General features: G+C 46.1%; 1 protein-coding gene across 1 annotated transcript in view; it reads right to left on the bottom strand.

Moving 5' to 3' along the window:
- Positions 1–22,045, bottom strand: part of CPXM2 (carboxypeptidase X, M14 family member 2) — a 117,672-nt gene that overhangs the window by 3,757 nt on the left and 91,870 nt on the right. Inside the window, exons 8-13 of the mRNA XM_003794077.2 lie at positions 17,478–17,601; positions 15,771–15,967; positions 14,235–14,414; positions 9,402–9,699; positions 4,746–4,885; positions 2,698–2,797 (exon numbers count right to left, since the gene is read on the bottom strand). Coding sequence (XP_003794125.1) covers positions 2,698–2,797; positions 4,746–4,885; positions 9,402–9,699; positions 14,235–14,414; positions 15,771–15,967; positions 17,478–17,601 — 1,039 coding nt within the window. The remainder of the gene's footprint in view (positions 1–2,697; positions 2,798–4,745; positions 4,886–9,401; positions 9,700–14,234; positions 14,415–15,770; positions 15,968–17,477; positions 17,602–22,045) is intronic.

The following is a 22,045-nucleotide window of genomic DNA, read 5'->3' as shown; positions in this document are numbered from 1 at the left end:
AAATTAGTAAATAAGTGAAGCAATGAATAAATGCCTATGAGGGGATACTACATATAAAATCCCATGCTCTACAGTGTGAGATCTCATGGTCCATGGCTATAAGATCAAGGTCAAATGGTTGGAATGTTCATAAAATATTATTGAGTGAAGAAATTGGTAACATGGAAAGAATGCGATCTATGGCATTACACAGCAGTCTGCAATTTTGTGGCATCTCAGATACATTTCATCAATTTAAGTCATTAGCCTTCTATGCCAGGGACATCCTAGGCAGCCTGGCCTGGAAGATACACAGGCCAGGTCTCATCCCAGCCTCAGACTCACTCATCCTAATACCTCCGAGTTTCAATTTCCTGGAAGGTCAAATGGGATCATCTGCAGACAGGAAAGGATCTGTTAATCCATCTGAACAATTTGCAGAGGAGGGCCTCTCTTCCCCCTCAGGAGAGACGGTGTGGGGATAAAGAAAGGAGCACTGGACTTGGAGTCTCAAGCATGTGCCTTAAATCAGCTCCCCATTCGCTGCGAGCCTCGAGGTACCACATCATGTCCATTCATCCATTTGTTCAAAAAACACTCACGAGAACACCCACTAGCTTGGAAGTACCCAGGCATTGTGCTAGAATCTCTGCCCTCATAGCAGGGACAGTGAAAAAGCAGAAACAATTAGAACCAAAACATGTTGGTTATTTTATAATATGTTGGAAGTGCTATAGGAAGACGACAAAGTTGGGATGGGTGAGAGGGAGCAACAGGGCACAGGACAGGTGTGCAGTGCTCAGGAGGGTGGTCGGGGTCGACGGCACTGACACGGTGACATCTGAGCACAGACATGAAGGGACTGAGGATGGAACCAAGGGGCTCCGTGGGGAAGGAGGCTCAGGTGGAAGGAGGACAACCCCAGAGACCCCACATGTGGCTATCAGTCAGCAAGGAGCAGTGAGGTTGGGGTGGTGGGCAGCACCCATCACTGTTTGCCTGGGATTGGGGGTTCCCTGGGACATGACATTTTCATTTAAACTGGGGTATCCCAGGTGATGACAGTCCTGGGGACTTGCTGAGGACCTTGTCTTCACGTCATTTTCTAATCAGCAAAGTGTAAGGCAGTGTTTTCTGTGGCCCTGCAGTGCGTCTGCAGGAGTCTTCCAGCAGACCGGGAGTCAGAGAGCTGAATTCAAACCCCACTCACCTCTCAGCCCTTCAGGGGGTCAGCTGACCTCTTTCAGCTTATTTTTTACCCAAATAAGTGAGAAAGAAAGACAGGCCCATGTCACTCAAAAGGTTCAAGTGAGAGACGCGAGGGAGAGCACACATGAAAGTTCTTTGAGAACAGATCATGTGAGAAGCCACCGGAGTCCCTGCTGCTACTGAGTGACCAAGGGCTGTGGGACCAGCTTTGCCTGTCCTAAGGGCCTGTAGCCACTCTTTTAGTGCATTTAAAAATGTGAGATTACTTTTGGTATTGCAGGGACTGGAAACAGTGTTATGTAAGACCCCAAGTCTTTTTTTTTTTTTTTTTTTGAGACGGAGCCTCAAGCTGTCCCCCTGGGTAGAGTGCCGTGGCATCACGCTGACAGCAACCTCCAACTCCTGGGCTCAAGCGAGTCTCCTGCCTCAGCCTCCCAAGTAGCTGGGACTACAGGCGCCCGCCACAACGCCTGGCCATTTTTTTTTTTGGTTGCAGCCATCATTGTTGTTTGGCGGGCCCGGGCTGAGGATTCGAACCCCCCACCTTAGGTGTATGTGGCTGGTGCCTTAGCCACTTGAGCCACAGGCGCCGAGCCAAGACCCCAAGTCTTATAATTTCTTTTCTTCTGTAGCAAAGACAGTTGGACTAAGACTTCAGCACTGCCTTTTAAATATCATCCTCTGACTCCCAGATTATCTGAGATTCTAGAATGTTCTACTCGCCACTGGAAGGGAAGTTGATGTGCCAACTGTGACCAGTTAACACCAGCAAACCCTCGTCATGTGACCAGTTAACACCAGCCCCTCATCATGTGTACTAGGTGGGAGCCGGGCCTCCTTGCTATATTCTTCACAGACCTCATTTATCCCCTCAGGACGGCATTAGGATCAGCATTAGCATCACTGTGAGGGTTTCTGGGGGCTGCTGCTGGTAAAGCTATTAAAAGAGTGAACTTATGTTACTGTTATTATGATGCAACTCTTCCCATTACAGACACCTGAGTCTTCCTAAAATACCATGTACAGTGGGTTTCTGTGGTTTAATGGGAAAATTACACCCTCCCATCCTTGGTGGATGGGCACTTCAAGGCCAGGCCCAGCCTTCCAGCCACCCTTGCTGCCGTCTCCAGTGGACTCTCCCCACCAGCCCTGGTGCTACCCACCCCATGCCTGCAGCTCCTCCCCTCTAGCCCTGTAGTGCTCACTGGCACCGGCCACATTCTGCCCCACGAGGTACTTCCTTAACTTTCGAGAAACTTCCACCATGCCTAGGTGTTGGCTGGCTGCTTCCCCCCCACCCCCACCCCGTCCGCCCTGTGGAAGGGACAGCACAGGAGAGAAGCCTTGCTTTCCAGGGTCTCTCGAAAGGTGGAAAGTGAGAGGAAGGAGACTCATTCCGCGCTGAATGAGAAGTTTCTGGCATTCTACTCATGACTGTAAGTCAAGTAAAACACTTTAAAAAAATGGGAACTTCTTACCAAGAAATAGTTTATAAATATTCCAAGTTACCTGTTCGAATGTCATGGTTAACGCCTTCTACGGAGATAATGGCATTTGGAATTCCTTTTCCATGTGAATCTCTCACTACACCTTTGATGCCGCGATGAATCTGCTCAGCAAACATGATGAGACACAGGGTGAGGTCACCAACCAGCTCTGGACACAGCCAGCACGACAGACTGGGCTATAAACCTGAGGCCACCCCTCCCCACCAGGAATTCACAGCGCCCCCTAAAGACTCTCTGGGCTCCATGTGCATTTGGTGTGCAGGCTCCTTCTGCCTCCCTTTTGGGGCCCAAGCACCAGAAAATCTTCCATTAGAATTAAAAAGTATTAGGATCTGAGGTGGTTCATAAAAATATATCTACTAAAAATTGGAATTTAATTTTTCTGAGCATGTTTATTTTGACTTTCCTGGCCTGTATGGACTTAATGAGGAAAGATTCAAAGGGACCTTCGTACAAATGACAGCTCTGCATATAGGGCCCTTCCAAGGACTCGCTGTGTCACACCATACACATCGACTGTGAACTTCATGCCTCAGTTCTGCTAGGATGTGACAATATAAGGCGACAGGCCATCCTTCCCAGTGGCTTTCTTTACACATATTACTATGCCTGGCCATTTTATCCTTAGGACACTCTTTGGCTAAACTGAATCACTGCTTAGGAATGATCAGGTTGCTATAGTCAAAGCCATCTCTCATTACACAGATGCAAAAGAAAAAGAACCTTTTTAAATTCCAGGGACAGAAACTCTTTGAGTGAGACGTTTCCCTGAGAGAGAAGAAGAGGCCCACACCCTTCTGTGCCTTCTGTGCCAGGGAAGCTCATGGGGGGCGGCACTGAGCCTCCTGGGACCCCAAGGGGCAGACTCAGATGCTCCATCCTGGTGCCAAACTCTGCCACCTGTACCGAGGTGCAGCCACAGGGCCCAGCATGCTGGCCGCCAAGCCCTCAGCTAAGTACATCTTCTCACTCATGTCTGACACTCATGTAGACTCAGAGTGTCACTTCACTTCCTTGTGGATGGTGGGAGGGTAGACTCAGTCATATGTCTACTATAATACTTACAAATGGCAGGAGCCCTGAGGCTCAACATTTTTTTTCTTATTGTTTATACCTTTGGTTTCCAGTTAGCCTGTTTCTTAGTGGGGGCAAGTATAGTATTCAGTTGGTTGTAGCACTAAACTAGAACAGGTTAATTCACTAATGCTACTAGATGGGACCATCCTCGAGAACATGGGACAGGGAAGGTGGCCTGGGTCCCTAATGAAGATGGCAGGTGCCTTCCCAACTGAACAGCAGAACTTCAGCAGGTATTTGTTACACCTGCTCCTGGCTAACTCACCCCTGCCACCTACAACAGTGACTCTGAAGGCCCGCAGCGTATTTGGGTTAAATTGTATACCCCCAAATTCATATGCTGAAGCCTCAATCCCAGTATATCAGAATCTGACTATATGGAGACAGGAGCTTTAAAGAGGCAATTAAGTTAAATGAGGCTGTTGGGGCAGGCCCTAACCCAATGTGACAGGAGTCCTTATAAGAAGAGGACATGTGGACACACACAGAGATGGGAGGATACACGGGGAACCAGGTAGAGACCGAGGAGGTAGCTGTCTGCAAGGCAAGAGGGAAACTTCAGAGGACACTGACTCTGCTAGCACCTTGATCTTGGACTTCCACCCTCTAGCACTGTGAAAGAATAAACATCTGCCATTTAAGCCACCTGTCTTAGAATTTTGTGACAGCAACCCAGGCAGACCAGGACGAAGGGCCTGTTCATGTGGACTCGAACACACACGGCCTGCACCTGCTCCCACAAAACAAGCACCAAGAGCCCGAGACTAGTCCCACTCCCTCGAGTCAGTGGGATCGACTGCCATGGGTCTAGAGCTCACTTCCTTGGGGTCTAAGCAAGTGAGAACAGACTTTGGCTCCTCACAATGCCGTGGCCAGGCTGGCCAGTCTACAGCTGATTCCATCCCAGGCTTTCAGCCACCTGCCTGGCTTCATTCTTAGCTCTCTCATCACAGCTACATGCCAATGCCTTACCTGCTCCATGAACACGATCAAAGATTCCCGATTGTTCTCCCATTCCTCGGGCAGCTGGCTCTCGTGCGGGTACTTGTCACAGCCCACATAGATGGACAGCTCGAAGCAGTTTGTGTGAAGATAGCTGAAATCGTTCAGACCTGCCAAGCCAAGAGGACAACGTTTTAACAGGGCAGATGGCTTGGGGAGGGGACGGGGCAGCAGGAACATTTAAAAACATACAGAAGACCGCATCGAACAGAGCAGTGACAAATATCCACCATACACAAAAATGTGCATTTGGGCAAATGTGAGTGGCTTAGAGAAAACGGAGAGGGGGTGCAGTCTGAACAGTTTATGGCAAGGACAGACACATGCAAGGACATCTTTGATAAAAGAAAGACTCAGATAAGTGCTTTTTAGATAAGATATCTACTTTATTAAACTAAGTTTAATATACCGTTTTTAGAGTAACACCATTAATCACCACTATAATTTTAAGAGTTTAATTAAATTTATCTCTATAGTTACATTGTCTCACTGTAGCACTGGAATAGTTTTTTATTATGATTCATTAAAACAGCTACCCCTACTTGGTTGTGAGCCTTACATCAGACAGATCTGTCTTAAGCATCTGTATCCATTAGGTCACTTAATCTTCACCCCAAACCCAGCAGAGGTAGATGTGTGGGTCATTATGAAAGTTTTAAGATACACAAATACCAAGACACATAATATCCACGCAGGTGGAAACAAGAAGATCTCCCAGAAACACTGATAAGCTGATCAAGTTGAAACTTGCACGGGTGAATCAGAAAGGACGCTGTTGACAGTATTTCTTGGAAGAGAAATAATGGCTCCTAACACTGACTGTCTTAAAATGTTCGTAGTGACCCACATGTCATAGCATAGCACAATGTTATAGAGGAGAAAATTGAAATTGAGAATGGGGAGAATGGTATCCAGTATCATGAGTCTGGAAAGGGCTGGTGCTGGGGCTTGAGGCCAGGTCTATGTAACAAGTCCTGGCTCTTGTCTCCAAACAGCCTTGCTGGGTGGGAACTGCAGGGCAAACCCGCTCACCCAGGAAGCCCAGGAGCAGACAGAGCCTCTACCCATTGTGACCACAGCAGGATAGGAAGCACCTACCCTCTTACAGCTGGGCTCCATATTCATTTCCCAGGGCTGCTATTACAAATCACCACAAACTGGGTGGCTTAAAACTACGAAAATTTATTCTCTCCAGTTCTAGAGGCAGAAAGTCTGTAATCAAGGTGCTAAGCTCCCTCCAAATCCTCAGGGGACAATCCTTCCTTGCTCTTCCAGCTTTGGTGGCCCTGGGCACTCCTCTGCCTCTATCTTCACTCTTCTGTCCCTTACAAGGACTCTGCCCACTGATTTTAGGATCCAGCCAGGTTTCCCAGGGGAACCCCACCTGGAAACCCTTTAACATAATCACACCTGAAAAGAACCATTCAAAATAAGGCAACATTCACAGGCCCCAGGAGCCACCACTGCACCTGCTGCACTGCCCAATATTCGTGAAAATTATAAAGGGGTGTCAGATGGCAGTGAGTACTGGTGGCTTTCATCTCAACACTTTCGTTTTTGAACATGATGATTAGCAAGCTAAGTTCTGCATTAGTGTCTTGGAGGCACCTCTAACCAGCCCTCCCTGGGCTCTGAGGGTCAGGATTGCAGAAAGCAGGAGTTGGGTAGGCTCCACCAGCTGTGCCCCTTAGACGTCCTTTCCTCCTCCCTTCTCACTGATCTCACCATAGGGATCTGCCCCTGCGATGCCCAATATAAATGTCTGCTTCAAAATCATGCCTTTTGGAGTCTCAAAGGCAACTCTGTATTAATCTGCTGCCTAATCCTTGAAGTCAGAGGCAAAAAGATACCAAAGATATGACCAGTCTCTACTGGATTCCAGGCTGGAACCACCCATGAGTCATCACAACAGGCCTTACAGCACATCCTAGAGAAAATGAGGAACGACAGGTGCAGGGGAATGGAAGGAGCACATCATGCCGAATTAGTGGGGATCCTTTGGGTAGGGCCTGGTCTGGTTAAAGGAGGTTGGTTCACCCTGCAAGGTGGAATTACAGAGAGCATGAGGAGACCAGGGGACAACACAGCCACCAGCCTGCACAGGTTTTCACTTCCTAAGAGGGCTGGACTCCTCTCTGCACATAAAATTATCATTATCCCCACCCTTTGAGGCCTTGTTAGTCCTGAAATAAATGTGATATTTTAAAATTCTGGAATGAGCCGTTCTGCAATGAGTGTCTCTAAAGCACCAGAAGCTCTAGAAGAATTGGCACAGTGACGAGGAACCAGCAGAGCTGTGGGAAGCGTGGGCCTTGCTGTCCAGACAGTGTTGCCTTGGCCAGAGAATGGCTTCAGAAGCCCAAGGTCCTTTCTGTTTGAGATGTGGACAAGGGGCTGATGTCCCCAGGCAGCTCTTTACCAGACTTCTATCCTGGCAGGGGATGGTGGATGCGGCTCTGTGCTCACTCTCTCTGATTGGACTTCTCTTGTCACAGCTTCAACATGGGACACAGAGCCATGTTCCTCACATGCCTGACACTACCACACACCTGCCTTCCCTATTCAGGAGAGAGGGCAGGACTGCAGCAAGGACAGGGAGGTGTGTCCCTTACAGCCCTGTGCGCCTGACGCCACCACACCCCTGCCTCTCTGTGCAGGAGAGGGTGTGGGTCGCAGTGAGCACAGGTGAGAGTGCACCCACTGTAAATGATGTGCCTTTTGAAATCCAGTGGCCCTTTCTCATCACCAGCCCACTCCTCCTTCCCTGGTGCCTGGCAGTGCACTGCTCACTGGTGAGAAAGAATTCAACAGAGAGGTGCAGATGCAGGGGGAGGGAAGGCAACGAGAAATCACATTTCATTAATCTACAAAGAAACGAATCTGCAACTTCATCACACTGCCGAGAAGAAGAATGATTAAAAAAGGCTTGAGCTGCCACATGGCTCTGCCACAGAGTCCCTGAAATAATGGAAAATATAATTGATAGGGAAAAACAAACTCAAATGCTGTCAGCGTGATTATGCACCAGCCAAGTTCTCAGAACGTTACTGGTGACCCTACTGGGAACCCAGCTGTCTCCAGACCCGATTTGGTCACAGCAGCTGTGAAAAATAAACAGGTACTTTACTTAAAGATTTTTGTAGGTAGGTTTTTAGGTCTAAAATTGAAAACCAAGAATGTTTTTTGCCCTCAGGAAATTTTCTTGATACATATTTGCATTTTCTTTTTATTTCATAAAAGGTAAAACCATGGTGGGAACAAACAAAATGCTTCCACTTAGTCTGTGACCAAGAAAATTCAGCAAGCTTTCTGAACATGTTGTAAAATGGCCACAGGAAACAAATATTTCTACTCTTTTTTTTTTCTTTTTGTAAGGGCAGAAACATACTTGAAAAGTTGCAAAATAAAATAATTTAAAACTAATTATTACAGAGAAACAGAGAATAAGGATATGCTCATAAAACGGTGTCATGGCCATTGGGCTATGGAAAGAAGGAAGGAGCTGGCAGGAGACAGGAACTCATCGTAACTGAGTGTTTCTGGGATATGGATGCTGAGCACATCCATACCCTGCACTGACGTGAACCTCACATCAGCATCAGCATCATTAGCATCATCGGGCCTGTTTTATAATGGAAAGTATGAGGGTTCAGAGAGGTAAAGTAACTTTCCCAGAGTCACACAGCAACCAAATGACAGACTGGGATTTAAACCTAGGTATATCTGACATGGAATATTCTTCAAATTCATCATTGGCTTGATTAACCCTCACAAAGTAAAGAAAATAGGCAATGAACATCAGGTATGGGGTATGCAATACCTTAGGGAATGGGACATCCTCAGCTCTCTTGGTTCAGGAGTCCTGGGCTCAGAACAAAGTAGTTGTCCTGACACATGGACCATCAGGGTCCTCTAGCTCCTCTAAGGGAATCCCTGAAATCTCTCCTAGAGGCCTCTCCAGTCCCATGTGGTATCCACCTCACATGACCCACACCGATGGCTTTTACCCCTGCTGTGGGTGTGCTGTGGGAATCCAGCCCACTGACCACCCGTGGACAGTAGATACATAGGAAACGGTCTTCACCACATGTTGAATCTCAGAACACCCCCGAGGCTTGGAGTCACTTCACACCAAAGCTTGGATCAATGCCCAGCCCTCTCTGTGGATTTACAACATGGGACGTCCCCGTCCCCCCAGATAAGAAGGGTTCTGGATGAGAAGCCCAGGCTTTTATGCCAGCACCAGCATGCTCTCCAGCTTGTCCAGTTTGGTCCAGACACCACAAGTTGCCACTAAGTCTAGCCCTGGTCCTGTGGAATCTGAACAGCTCAGTAGTTAAGAGCAGGCCACGGAATCAGACAGGTGCCAACTCTGCTCACTCAAGCAGATTTTAGTTGTGTCATTGATGAATCAAGGAGGCAGACACAGTCCCTAGGGACTGTGGCAGGGGTTACTGGAAGGCTTGTGTGGATGCTCAGTCAAAGGCTGGCACCTCGGAAATGCTTGACTACTATGACACCCACCCATTAGCAATAATGTGGTCGACAGTGACACACCCTGGGAAGACACCCCTGCAAGGTCGCCCTGTCCCAGCAGGCCACTGGCATTGGCCCAGTGATGCTTACTTCCCGCAACGGTGTGCCAGGATGCCCCGTTGACAGTGCCCTCCTCCTTCTGGAAGTCCTCCGTGTGGCACACCCTCCTGCGGGCATCAGTCATGAGGCGGTGAGTGGAGGCATAGGAGTAGGCCAGCCAGCGGAACACGTGGTCATCGGGTGTGGGGGTGTGCTCCTGGGTCTTCCACGGAGAGCGCACCATGTCGTAGGGGTAGGCCACCACCAGCTCGCCCCCCTGCAGGTTGCCGCCCAGCACGAAGGGGATCTTTTCCATCCAGGCAATGACCGCTCTCGTCTCCACAGCCACCTGCGAATGTTCAAAATTGACAAATAAAGCAGAAGGGAAACGTCTTTCTTTCCTTAGCTTTTGACATAGGGACGTATTTGAAGAAGCTGTCAGCCTGGGTGCAGTGGCTCATACTTGTAATCTGAGCACTTTGGGAGGCCAAGGAGGGTGGATAGCTTGAGCACATGAGTTGGAGACCAGCCTGAGCAAAAGCGAGACCCTGTCTCTACTAAAAATAGAAAAACTGAGGCAGGAAATCGCTTGAGCCTAAGAGTTTGAGGTTGCTACCCCGGGCGACAACTTGAGACTCTGTCTCAAAAAAAAAGGTAAAAAAGAAAAACCTGTCATTTTATGCAGTAATCTTAGGAAAATTTAGAATTTCAAAATCTGTCCTGGGAAAACGTAAAGGAAACTTTAAAAGACTTACAGGCCAATGAGAATGAATTTGCTTTATTTGTATCCTGTGAGGGGATCCCCAAGGGTGGGGAATGGTAATAGGGGAATGTGAGCATCGTATTTTAATGTAATAATGGTAATACTTAATAGATTTAAAAGAACATTCTGATTTTTTAGAGATACCCACTGGAAATATTTGCAAATGAAATGACACAATGCCTGGGACTGGTTTCCACAATCTGGGAGGAGGAGAAAGTGAATAGAGGAGTAGATGAGTAGATGAAATGGGAATTGATAAGCGTCAAAGCTGAGATGGGTCCACGGGGATCTTGTATGGCTTTCTCTCTAATTTTGTATGTTTGACATTTTTGTGTGATAAAAAGTTTAAAGGAAAAAAGAAAACTGTGTTAAAATCTAAAATTGTATAGTTTTCTATGGTCAAATACTGAGCAGTGAATCAAATATCTATTGTGAATTACTAATCCCCATGAAGAGAATTTCAGTAAGTTAAAACTGATAATGACCAAGAAATAAACTCTGGAAATCATTTAACTGTGCAGTATAGTAAACTGAGTAAGGGATGAAATGGATTTGATGGGACTCATTAAGTTTTTTTTTTTATTAAATCATAGCTGTGTACATTAATGCAATCATGGGGCACAGTGTGCTGGTTTTATATGCAATTTGAAATATTTTCACCAAACTGGTTAACATAGGGACTCTGGATCACCCCAAACCCAGCAGAGGTAGACATATGGGATTTATAAGTTAATCATGGAACTTAGCATGTTACATCGTTGGTCTGTGTTTGGTTCTTTCCTGGTACATATTTCAATACTGTAAACACCTATAAACTCAAACCAGGTCTCAGGAAAGCCTCTGAGGGCCTTTGTGACTTCTCCTACCCCACCCTCCTGCTTCCCACTCGGAGGTAACCACTATATCCTAAATCAGGCATCCTCAAACTATGGCCTGCGGGCCACATGCAGCCTGCCTAGGACATTTATCCGGCCCCCCGGGTGTTTTTGCCGCGGCTGCTGCCTGTCCTGCTTAGCAGCCAACTCGTCCCAGGGCCCACAGTCCGGCCCTCCAACGGTCTGAGGGACAGTGAACTGGTCCCCTGTTTAAAAAGTTTGAGGATCCCGTCCTAAATGATGTGATTTATATAATTTCTCTTTGGTTTTATCCAAACATGTGTGCCTAAAAGCCTAAAAATACATCAAATAGTTTTACTTGCTCATGATCCTAAGGTGGAGGTGGGGAAAACCATACTGATGGCTGTCATCTGCAGTTTGTGGGGTCCCCCCCCACTGAATTTTATGTTTCTAAGTCTCATGTCTGTTGTTGAATAAAAATATTGCTCAGGCTTTTCCACTTCAATATGCAGATCTCACTTAACTTATCTGTTCTTACAGTGATGGGCATTAGATAATTATCGATATCTAATGCACTATAGGAAACAGTGTTACTTTGAATTTTCTTGTACTGTCTTCTGCTACACATGCTTCAATTTATCTTGCATAAAGTGGAACTGCGGAGCCATAGTGTCAATATTCCTCTTTACAAGGTAATCAAATTATTTTCCAAAGTCTTCGTGCTAATTGACATTCACCCACAACACGTACAAGACCCATTGTCCCCCACCCCCTCCAGCACCTGCGGTATTGTCAACCTTCCTCATTTTGTCAAACAATGGGTAGAAGCCGTTCTCTCATCTGCATTCCTTAGAACTAGTGAGAGAGAACATCCTCTCATGTTTATTAATCCCGTTTCCTCCTCCGAGAATTGCCTCTTCATATCTTTTGTCCATTTTTCTACTGAGTTGTTTAGACTTTTCTTTTTTATTCTTTGCATATTTCAAAATTCTAATTTTCTTAGTTACATAATTTGCAAATAACTTCTAGCTTTTTAGCTCTAGACTTCTAGCTTGTTAAGTCTCTCGATGAACAGACTTTCCCATTCCCGTACAGGTGGACTCATTAATAGTTTATGATTAATGCCACTTGCACCTTGCCCAAAACAGCCTTCCTCGTGTGGAAAGCTACACACTAAAGTTTTACTATGAGATTTTATCAAATGCTCTTGCTTCATATCGTTTGTTTTCCTCCATCTCACTGATTTCTGCTCTGACTCTGTAATCACAGTCCTCCTACTTTCTTCCGTAACTAAGAAAAGGTGTTGGGGATGGTAACTTGTATCATTCTCCCTATAATTTTGGAGAATAACAAACTTGAAACACTAAATTCTAGTCTGAAAGCAAAGACTGAGATCCAGGGACTTTATCTGACTGTGCTGAAGTAATTACTTATCTCTTATAGACTCAGGGCGACAAAAGCTGGCAACCAAATTCCAGTTTTGGTTTGAGTGTTCCCAGATTATAACATCACTTGAAATCTCTACTTTGCCAGGTGTCATGAGGACTTTAGTTGGAAAAAAACAAAACAAAACAAATCAGAGATTCTGTGAGTTGGAATCAGGAAACACGAGAAAGGATTCGGAAAAAAGACTCAAGCACCACCACTCCCACCACTCCCACCCCCCACTCCCTGCCCCCCTGCCCCCCACACTCCCCCCACACCATAAGTGCCTGGGGTGCCCTAACTAAGTCAAGTGGCATGGCCATTGTCTTTCCCCATCACTGACTGCTGGCTTCTTAAGGGCCTGCCTGACACTGTACTGAGGGTCACTGAGACCTCTACCTTCTCCAGTAAGTGGTGCCCCATGGGCTGTTCTGGAGGTTGCAACTTGAAGGCACAGCAGGAGAGCCTCTATCCTGGATCCAGTCCCCCTCCATGCCTCAGCAGAGGAGTCCAGTGGTTTCTGAGCTTTCAAGGAGCTTGCCTACAATAGAGCACTCCCCACCTTCCTGCAGTGGGTGACACCATGTGCAGATGAATCTGGCCAGTGACATTTATGTAGAAGTATTGTGTAGAAATTCTAGGAATGCCTCTTACAGGAAAACGAACTGAGAGGAGGACCATTTTTTCCTCTCTTCTTCCTTCACAGACATGATAGCTAGAGCACCCCAACTGCCACCTTGGATTACAACCGTGAGGGTGAATGTCACATGTTAACAAGTTTGAGACAGAAAGATGGATACATTCTGATCTCCTGATGGTTGTGGGGTTTCTATTTCATTGACCCTGAACCATCTGCCTCCAGGGCGCTCTTTCCTGACAAAACAAAGAAAATCTACTTTGCTAAGCCACCGTTATTTTGACTTTTCTATTGCTGTAGCTGAACCTAACACTGACTTATACACCTATAAGGCAAACCTCTTGAAGGACAAATACAATCAAAGAATAAGGGTAAGGAGGCCAACTACCACAGACCCAGAAGGCACCAAAAGGCACGGGAAATTCTGTGACAATTACTTCTTCTACAACACAGTCTTTGTGAAATAAGACCTAAAAAATTTAGAGTAAAAATTTGTCATCCAATTTCACCTTTCTTTCCAAAGAAACACAACACATCGTATTTCCATGAGGACTTATCAAAATAAAAATAATGGGGCATAGTTGCTCACACCTGTAATCCTGGTACTCTGGGAAGCCAAGGTAGGCGAACTGCCTGAGCTCAGGAGTTCAAGACCAGCCTGAGCAAGAGGAAGACCTAGTCTCTTAAAAAACAAACAAACAAAAAAAAAACCAGACATTGTGGTAGGGGCCTGTAGTCCCAGCTACCTGGGGACTAAGACAAGAGGATTGCTCGAGCCCAAGAGTTTGAGGTTGCTATGATGTCACGCACTCTACCAAAGGTGAAAAAGTGAGACTCTATCTCAAAAAATAAAATATATATAAATATATATATATGAAGCCATCATTGAAGGGAAAGGATAATTTCATGGTAGAATAACGGATAATGACAAGAATAACAATGGTAGTAACGAACATGCACACTTCAGGAGAGGCTGTTTGGGTTTTGAAACACTATATGGTAGTTAAGAAACACAATTCAATGATTTCCTTTCTATGACAAATCTCTGCCAATATGAATTTAAAAGGTAGTTATTATCTAACACATTTCCCTGCTTTTGGAGAAAACATGAAAGAAAAAAATGGTTTTGTCTCATTGTTAAATGTCATATCCTCTGTAAATACCAGTGGGGGTTAAGCCTGGCCTCCTAGCTGCTGCACAAATGAGTGGGTATTTTTACTCACCGTGGCATTTTCCGACAGAAACCACTCCGGGATTGCAATATAATGATTGGGAACTTTCCTTGGGCCATTCTTTCGGTCCTCTGCCTCCCAGAGCAGGGTGTTTAAATCAGGAAAGTTGTTGTTGATGTCGATCCCATCATGGGTCCAGCGTCCCAGGGACCAGCCCCCCAGCTCCGAGCCCTGAGGACAAATTAGAATGTGAAGAACCCACAGACTGCAGGACAATCTACCTACCAGACTAGATGCATCATGTTCACCTCCCCTTGAGGCTCGTCTCTAAGCATCTGGATGCCCTTTGATGCAAAGATGGCACCCAGAGGAGAATGTTGATAAGCCATCTATTAATATTTGCTGAGTGATGGGCAATGCAGGAGGGAACGCAGAGAACTCAGAGAGTATTAGGCTCCACCTTCCCCTCTTTCCTCTCTCTTCTATACTGATTGGTTTACCTCTGAGTAGTGGTGAATCCATCACTGTTGTATCAACATCCACCACGGCAATGCATCTTTACTGCCTTGCCCACCATTCTGGCTCACTATTTAACTATGTAAACTTTTAACCAACTATGTACACCAATAAACACAACCAAAACTCTGTATCACATGTGCACCAATAAAGAGAACCAAAACTCTGTATCATTAACTTGCATTTGATAGGTACCATTGTGTTCCTTTCTTGTTTTAATTTTCAGAATATGAGGGGGTACACATGTTTTGTTTGCATACTTAGTTTCTGTACAGACCGAGTCAAAGTTGTCAGTGTGCCCTTTATCCAGATAGCGTGCACTGTACTCAATAGGTGTAAATTTACCCCTCCTCTCCTCAACCCTCCCCCATCTGATTCTCCTTGACATTTACTTCCATATGTGCACTGAAGTGTTGATCATTAGTTCCAATTTGGTACTGAGTACCCGTGTTTATTTCTCCATTCTTGTGATGTTTCACTTAGAACAGTGGTTCTCAACCTTCCTAATGCCACGGCCCTTTAATACAGTTCTTGTGGGTCATGACCCACAGGTTGAGAACTGCTGACTTAGAAGAAAGTTTTCCAGTTCCCTCCAGTTTTCCATTTTATTCCCAGACCTTATTATATATCATTCTGGACACATAACACAATATAATGCTAACCATACTCTATGTACATAGTTCTCTACATATGATATTCTATGCACACTCAATAACCTATATTCTGCATGATATTAGGACCTGAGATATAAACAATACCCCACAATGACAAAAGCCACTCTCCTCAGAGGACTGATGAGAAGATTAAAGGTAACAACCAAGGTTGACACGTGCTGTGATTAAGTGCTCAGTCAACATAAGGTGTTATCATTGATTGTATATATAGCAATATTGATATTTGTGTTCACTTTCTCCAACTTGTTAGCATGTCTACCCCTTAGGGTAGCACTGTGGGCTTCCCCATCTCAAACACAAAATTCGCAAAGTGTAATTTCACAGAAACTCATGGTTGAGCATACTCTGGAGCTGGGATTTGCTGCTGGCATTGGGGAAGGGGATCCAGGGCCATTACCCCTTCCCAGGCCTTCTCGTAGCCATCAGGGTTCAGGGAGGGGAGGATGTGAATCCGGGTCTCCTCCACCAGGCGGACAATGCGCGGGTTCCGGGCCAGGTACTCCTGGCATAGGAACTGCAGCAGCAGCAGCAGCAGCTCCCGACCCAGCACCTCGTTGCCATGGGCGCCTGCGATGTAGTGGAACTCAGGCTCACCTGCACTCAGGGATGGAAGAAAACACAGGTCATGCTAAAATGCTCACAGCTAAAAGGTGCTTATCACATTGTGTGTGGGGGGGGAAATCTCTGAATAATAGAAACTTACAATTTTAGCCCTATTTGTTCTTTCACATAAACCTCTAAAATTGTATCAGGACAATTTCCTTATTCCCAAATAGTCAAGTATAGAAGAAAATGTTGAGAAAAACCGCACATGATACCAGTTATAAGTAATGATGTTCATTCTTATTTATCAAGAACACAGAAAATAACATGGTATTTAGGATTTAAAATTTACAAGTTGAACATAGACCATAGCAATTATTTTTATCTTTTGGGAACCGATTTTTTTCTTAAAAGAACTTTCTATTAAGTTTTATAAAGACATAAGGTGAATGAATTTACCCGTGTTAAGCAGAAAACAGTCCATCAGGGCAAATCAGCAGTGACACTGTTTTGGAGAGGGGACTGGAGTTTTTTCTCTCTTAAAGCTCAGCTTTTGAAATGTTGGGGGTGCTATGATTTAATGTATGTGTTCCCCCAAATTCCTATGTTGGAACCTGGGACCCAGTGTGATCATTTCCCTTATAAGAGGGCTGGAGGGAACTAGCTCGGCCCTTTCCTCTTCTGCCATGTGACAAGATAGCAAGAAAATGCCCCAAGAACAGGCACATGACAAGACGCTGAGTCTGCAGGCACCTTGGTCTCAGGCTTCCCAGCCTCCAGCACGGTGAGCAGTAAATTTCTGCTGTTTATAAATTACCCAACCTCAGGTATTTTGTTTAGCGGCCCAACGGGTTTGTCGGTGCTGGGCACAGGCTCACAGTCCATCTGCTTCCCTCACTAGCAAAGCTGCTGCTTTGAGCAAATGCAGTTTCACTAGCATTTAAAGGAAACACTGGAGGGGAACTCCTGAGATATTGATGAATGTTAAAGTTGAATGAATCAGACAAATCCTGGCATCTAAATCCCAACAGATTTCTAAATATCTCCTAAATTTACTGGAAAAATGAAAACACAATGAAACACACACACACAAGAGAAGCCCATCTGACCTACAGGAATACAGACTGGGAACAACTGGATAAGAAATGGCTGAAAACAAGAAAATATTTAAAAATAAAATGGAAACTTTTTTTAACAGGGAAGGAAACCTTTCCAATTTGAGCTGTCATTGATCACGATGTCGCAGAGGAAGAGAAAATTCTCTGTCCTAACTGTCCCAGCCACTTTCTTCTCTGGTTATCATGATTGGTCTCAGAAGTGGAGAAACAGGATTAAATATGATCCATATGGAGAAAAGGAGAGTATTTCCAGTTTAGATAATTCTACAGCCCTTGTCATGAGATCAGACATCAGCATGTACAGAATCCGTCCAGTGAGAGTGTCATGCAAGGACAGCTGATGCCCTATTTCATGAATGTTCTCACGAGGTTACTGTCCTCCTAGCCCTTGAAGAAGGCACCAAAGATGAAGGGACCAAGCCTCACAGAAGAGCCCTACTCACCGACTTCATGTTCTCCAGGCCGGTCGGAAATCTCCACAGCATACAGCTTCAGGCCCTGGTGGCTTCTGCCAATGTTGTAAATTCTGGTGATATTAGGGCACATTTCATTCACAACCTTCATCAACTGCAATGCAAAAGTGAGTTGAAGGTTCTAGCCACAATGGCTCTCCACAAAGGGGCAAAGATCCCAAGAAGACGCTCCACAGTCCCCAAACGCCCCACCCTCCCCATGTCCCAGATAGTGTCACCTCCCTTGGCCCTGAATGCTTTCCTTGCATCTCTTTCCCCAGGATAATCCGTACCCTTGCTTCCTGCACCTGCTCTATCCTCATCTCCCCTAGGAAGAAGCTCCTGGCCATTGCCTGCCCCAGCCCTGTATTTACTGCCTCCTGCTATGGTCTGCACACGTGTGTGTCCATAAAGTTCATATGTTGAAACATAATCCCCAACGCAATCATATTAAAAGGTGGAGCCTTTAGGGGGTGATTAGGTCATGAGGGCAGAAGCCTCATCGATGGGATTTGTGCTCTCATAGGAGAAGCCCAGCAGAGTGTGCTTGTTCCTTCTGCCATGCAAAAATGCAGCAAGAAGGTGCCATCTGTGAACTAGGCCAAGCCCTCTCCAGACACGGAATTTTCTGGTACTTTGACATTGGACTTCACAGCCTCCGGAACAGTAAGCACTGAATTTCTGTTGTGTATAAGCCTGCAGTTTATAGTGTTTTTATTATAGCAGGACCCTTCTAGTGGTTGTGATTTCACCTCCTGGTTGTGGTATCGCCTCCCTGGTTGAGGTTATCACTTTCCTTGGCCAAGGTTTATCTTCCTTGTTGCGATATTACCTGCCTGGTGGTGGCTCTCACCTCTCCTTTGTTGTGTTCATTACTTTTTCACTGTGATTTCCCGTTTTCTTACAGCTGCCTCACTAGACTACAAATCCCTGGGGGGGGACAGACTCTGCCTTTTATCTTTCCATCCCTGACCAAGTAAGTACTTCTTACTGAATATTACTTTTCTCCATAATTTAATGAGCATCTACCTTGTCAGGCCAAGGAATCAGATGCTGCCCCGGTCCTCCTGGACCTCACTGGGCAGCCCCGGACGGGAGGGAGCAGGAACCCAATTCACTAGTGCAAAGTCGGGAGAGCACAGGGTTGCCATGACAACCAGAATAATGGGGTTAAACGGCAGGAAAAGCAGGTTTCCGTATGGAAGTGAAATAAATACGTGCTATTTTCTGAATTTTGCTTTCAAAGTCAGCCAGTCAGACCGACAGCTTTAGTCTGCGAGTATGAGACAAGATGCCAGATGCAGTGATGAGGGCCCTGCTTGTCACGGGAGAACAAGCTACCCTGGGGGGCTGGGCAGGACAAGTGAGGCCCCCTCCCTAGAGGCTGACCCGCCTCACATCACCGAATGCTTTGATTTGCTGGGTTAGATTTGTTTAGCAACCCCCAAGTGAAAGAGGATCTGTTTATTCACTCGCTGTTTATTGAAGAGCCTGCACCAGGCTCATGGTGGGGTTGGCAGGTTTCTGGGAAAATTTCATGACAGTGTGTTAAAGACTAGGAGGGAAGCTCGGGCGCCACGTTAGCAGACAGCGAGGATGTTCCAGCAGGGTGGCCGGTGGGTAGGTGCCTACCAGGGAGGGTTCTATCCTATGAATGATGAGCAGATGGAGAGACGAGGAAGGGCATGGCCCACAGGGACAGTGTGGACTTGAAGGTGTGCTAACAAGCTTCACAAAAAATCTTGATCTAACGAATCATCCATAAAATATCCTTGTAAACAAATCTGTTGCAATTTTATGGAGGGTTAAAATCTATTAGAAGTGGAAAGTTGTTATTATGTACAATTTATGATACGGTAGAGTTGTGTTGCTGTGAGCTTCGTTAGCCTTTCATAACACAACACTCTGTAATGAATGGGCAGAGCAGGTTTACGGAGCATCGAGGCACATTTCTAAACGAGCAGAAAGAGTTATTGCTTGGCTGTTATGATGTGCCTATGGGGGGTGACGGCAGGCCTTGGCTGGGAATTCAGGGTCTAATTCTCTCACTTCTGGGGGCAAATGCGCTTCCCTTTATGATAACTCACTCAGTGTCATAATATTTAGGTGAGAGAAAGCTGGCTGACTTTGGTTCACATCACAAGAGGCCAAAGCAGACGCCCACCATAAATGGAGAAAGAACATGCAAGGGAAATGTTGCTTCTGTGGCCATGGCCACAAAGATAAATACTGCAGGGGTGGCACGACACCCCAATACAAGTGGCACCACATTTAACAAAAGGCACAGTAATAATGTCACTGATGATGTGAACAAGAGCAGTAAGAAGACATTGTTCCTCTTCTGACTGCCAACATCATGACCAGTTGAAGTACATGAGGCAGGTGGCCAGCCCCACGCTATAGACACGGAGACTGAGGCTCAGGGAGACACTGAGTGATTTGACTTGGGCCACCCAGCTCGCAGCAGGTGGTGCCAGGACTCTTCCCTCCCCCTCATCTGTCCATAAGGCGCGCTGAGACAATGAGAACTGACACGTCTCATTTTGTCTACTGCTTGTGTGACCGCTGTGAAGGACGGCCACAGCACAGGTGCCATCTCTGCTGAGGCCCTGTGCACTAGTCTGGGCTGGTGCACAGTTGCTCTCAGCCAACAGCATCAGCCTCAGCACATCCTGATCAGTGAGTGACCTGCTGTCTTGCATTCAGATCAATGACTAGTTCTATGGACAGTGAGCTATGCAGGCTTGATTGCCACATCTGAAGTGGCCTGACTGTCCTTCAGTGTTAGCCCCCCAAGCCCTTTCAGTTAGCCACAGGAGAAATGTGTGGCCAGTACCCCAAATCATGATCCTGACAGGGGAAGAAGACAAGTCTCACCTTCCCTGTGGATACACTCAGCCTCGCACACGGGAAGATGCCGTGGCCACGAGCCATCAGGGTCCCTTCTAGTAGTGTCCCTTCTCAGGATCCCTTCTCAATAGTCCCTTGCCACAGCCATACTCTCCCACCAACAGCACAGTGGCAGTTAATAAATGAACCACATGCCATCAAGTTGTGGTATCACAAGCATCTTTCCCATGTGAGAAATGGTCATTTGAAGAACATTCTTCTCTATGAAGTTTCTTTACATGTCTCTCTGCACAGTGACCCTCTGGAAGGCCAGGAAGCATTCCTCCAGTGGCCTTGGGGACCATCAGAGACATAGGTGGTGATCCACCCTTCTCTACCCAGAAGAGCAGCATGAACATCTCCAGGAATAAAGTTCTTCACTTAAATACAGCCTTTTCTTGTAAATACATGCAATTATGCCTGAAAAGAGCCAAGGCTAGTTTTTAGGAGTTTGGGGTTTTGTGGTTAATGTTGATGAATAAAGGATGAGTAAGGAATAGAATTTTCATCATGACCTTGGAGCATGGGGTGAAAATTAGGGCTAAAAAATCTTAGACATTACAATGCTTTGTGGTCCTCCGAAGCTCACTCTGTTTTGGAAAAATCTTACTGTTAGTATTTAATATAATGGGAAGAGAAGTATTACGAACAAAAAATGTCTAAAAGAGGTGCCCTAGGAGCTAAGTAAAGAAAAAGAATAATGAGAAAACCTCCTGCAGAGGCCCAGGGTGTCCAAGACTCAGGGCCTCTTGAAGATTCTGTTTCCCCAACTCTAAGATGATAATAAGCTGTGCGTCCTGGTGGGGTCCTAGGACTCTTCTCTTGGACAGTTCTCTTACTCTCCCTTCCAGGGTCACCGCCGGGCCTTTCCCCTTCCTCTCAGCCTCCCTCCCCACCCCACTCCGCCTGGAATAGCGCCTTGCAAGGCGGTGCTCCCAGGGTCACCCGGATTCTCATTACTTTCCTCCCACAATGCAACACTGTTTTCCATTTTCCCCTCTTGCTTTCAGCTCCTGTTTCTTCGCTTGTTATAAATGCCTCTTTCAATGGTAGGAAAAAAGAACCATTTTTTCCTAGGTAGAAAGATTTCTACAGTAATCTAGCAGACTCCATATGGAGAAATTGCTAAAAATGCTGTCTTCCTTCCCATCTGCAGGGCCAGGAATCCAAATGGCAAATCGTTCCTGGCTTGAACACTCCTCAGGAGTGATGGGCGCTCCCTTGGGCAGTTTCCAGTTGAGTGCTGTTGAGGTACAGGACCTCAGGGGTGTCCCCCAGTGTCACCTGAGAGGGCAGCATTGACAATCCAAAGGTTCCTCTTAGCCTCAACAAGGGTCTGAGCTGCCTAGTGTAATGCAGCACTTTCCACCAGCATTCCTTGTAAGAGAGCACCCCAGCACCCCAGCACACCACACGGACCACTCATTAAAGATCCCGGCTGGCTAGACTCTCTGTGTGCGGTTTGCTCATTTACATGCATTCGGGTTGACTACTTTTGATATTAATTGCACTGAGCTCATTGCTGGGCTTTAAAAGTTACCCTGTGAGCAAAGCAGGGTTAATGTACCAGTATGAAATGAAATTGTGAGCGGAGTCACATAAACACCCGAGAAGGGAGAGCAGCAGGGATGACTCACAGGCCTCAAGTCCAAACACATCATCTTGATTTC

This window comes from Otolemur garnettii, unplaced genomic scaffold (genome assembly GCF_000181295.1).
Source record: "Otolemur garnettii isolate 467f Iridium unplaced genomic scaffold, OtoGar3 scaffold00075, whole genome shotgun sequence".
NCBI lineage: Eukaryota > Metazoa > Chordata > Mammalia > Primates > Galagidae > Otolemur > Otolemur garnettii.
This window is presented reverse-complemented; position numbering and strand designations above follow the sequence as displayed.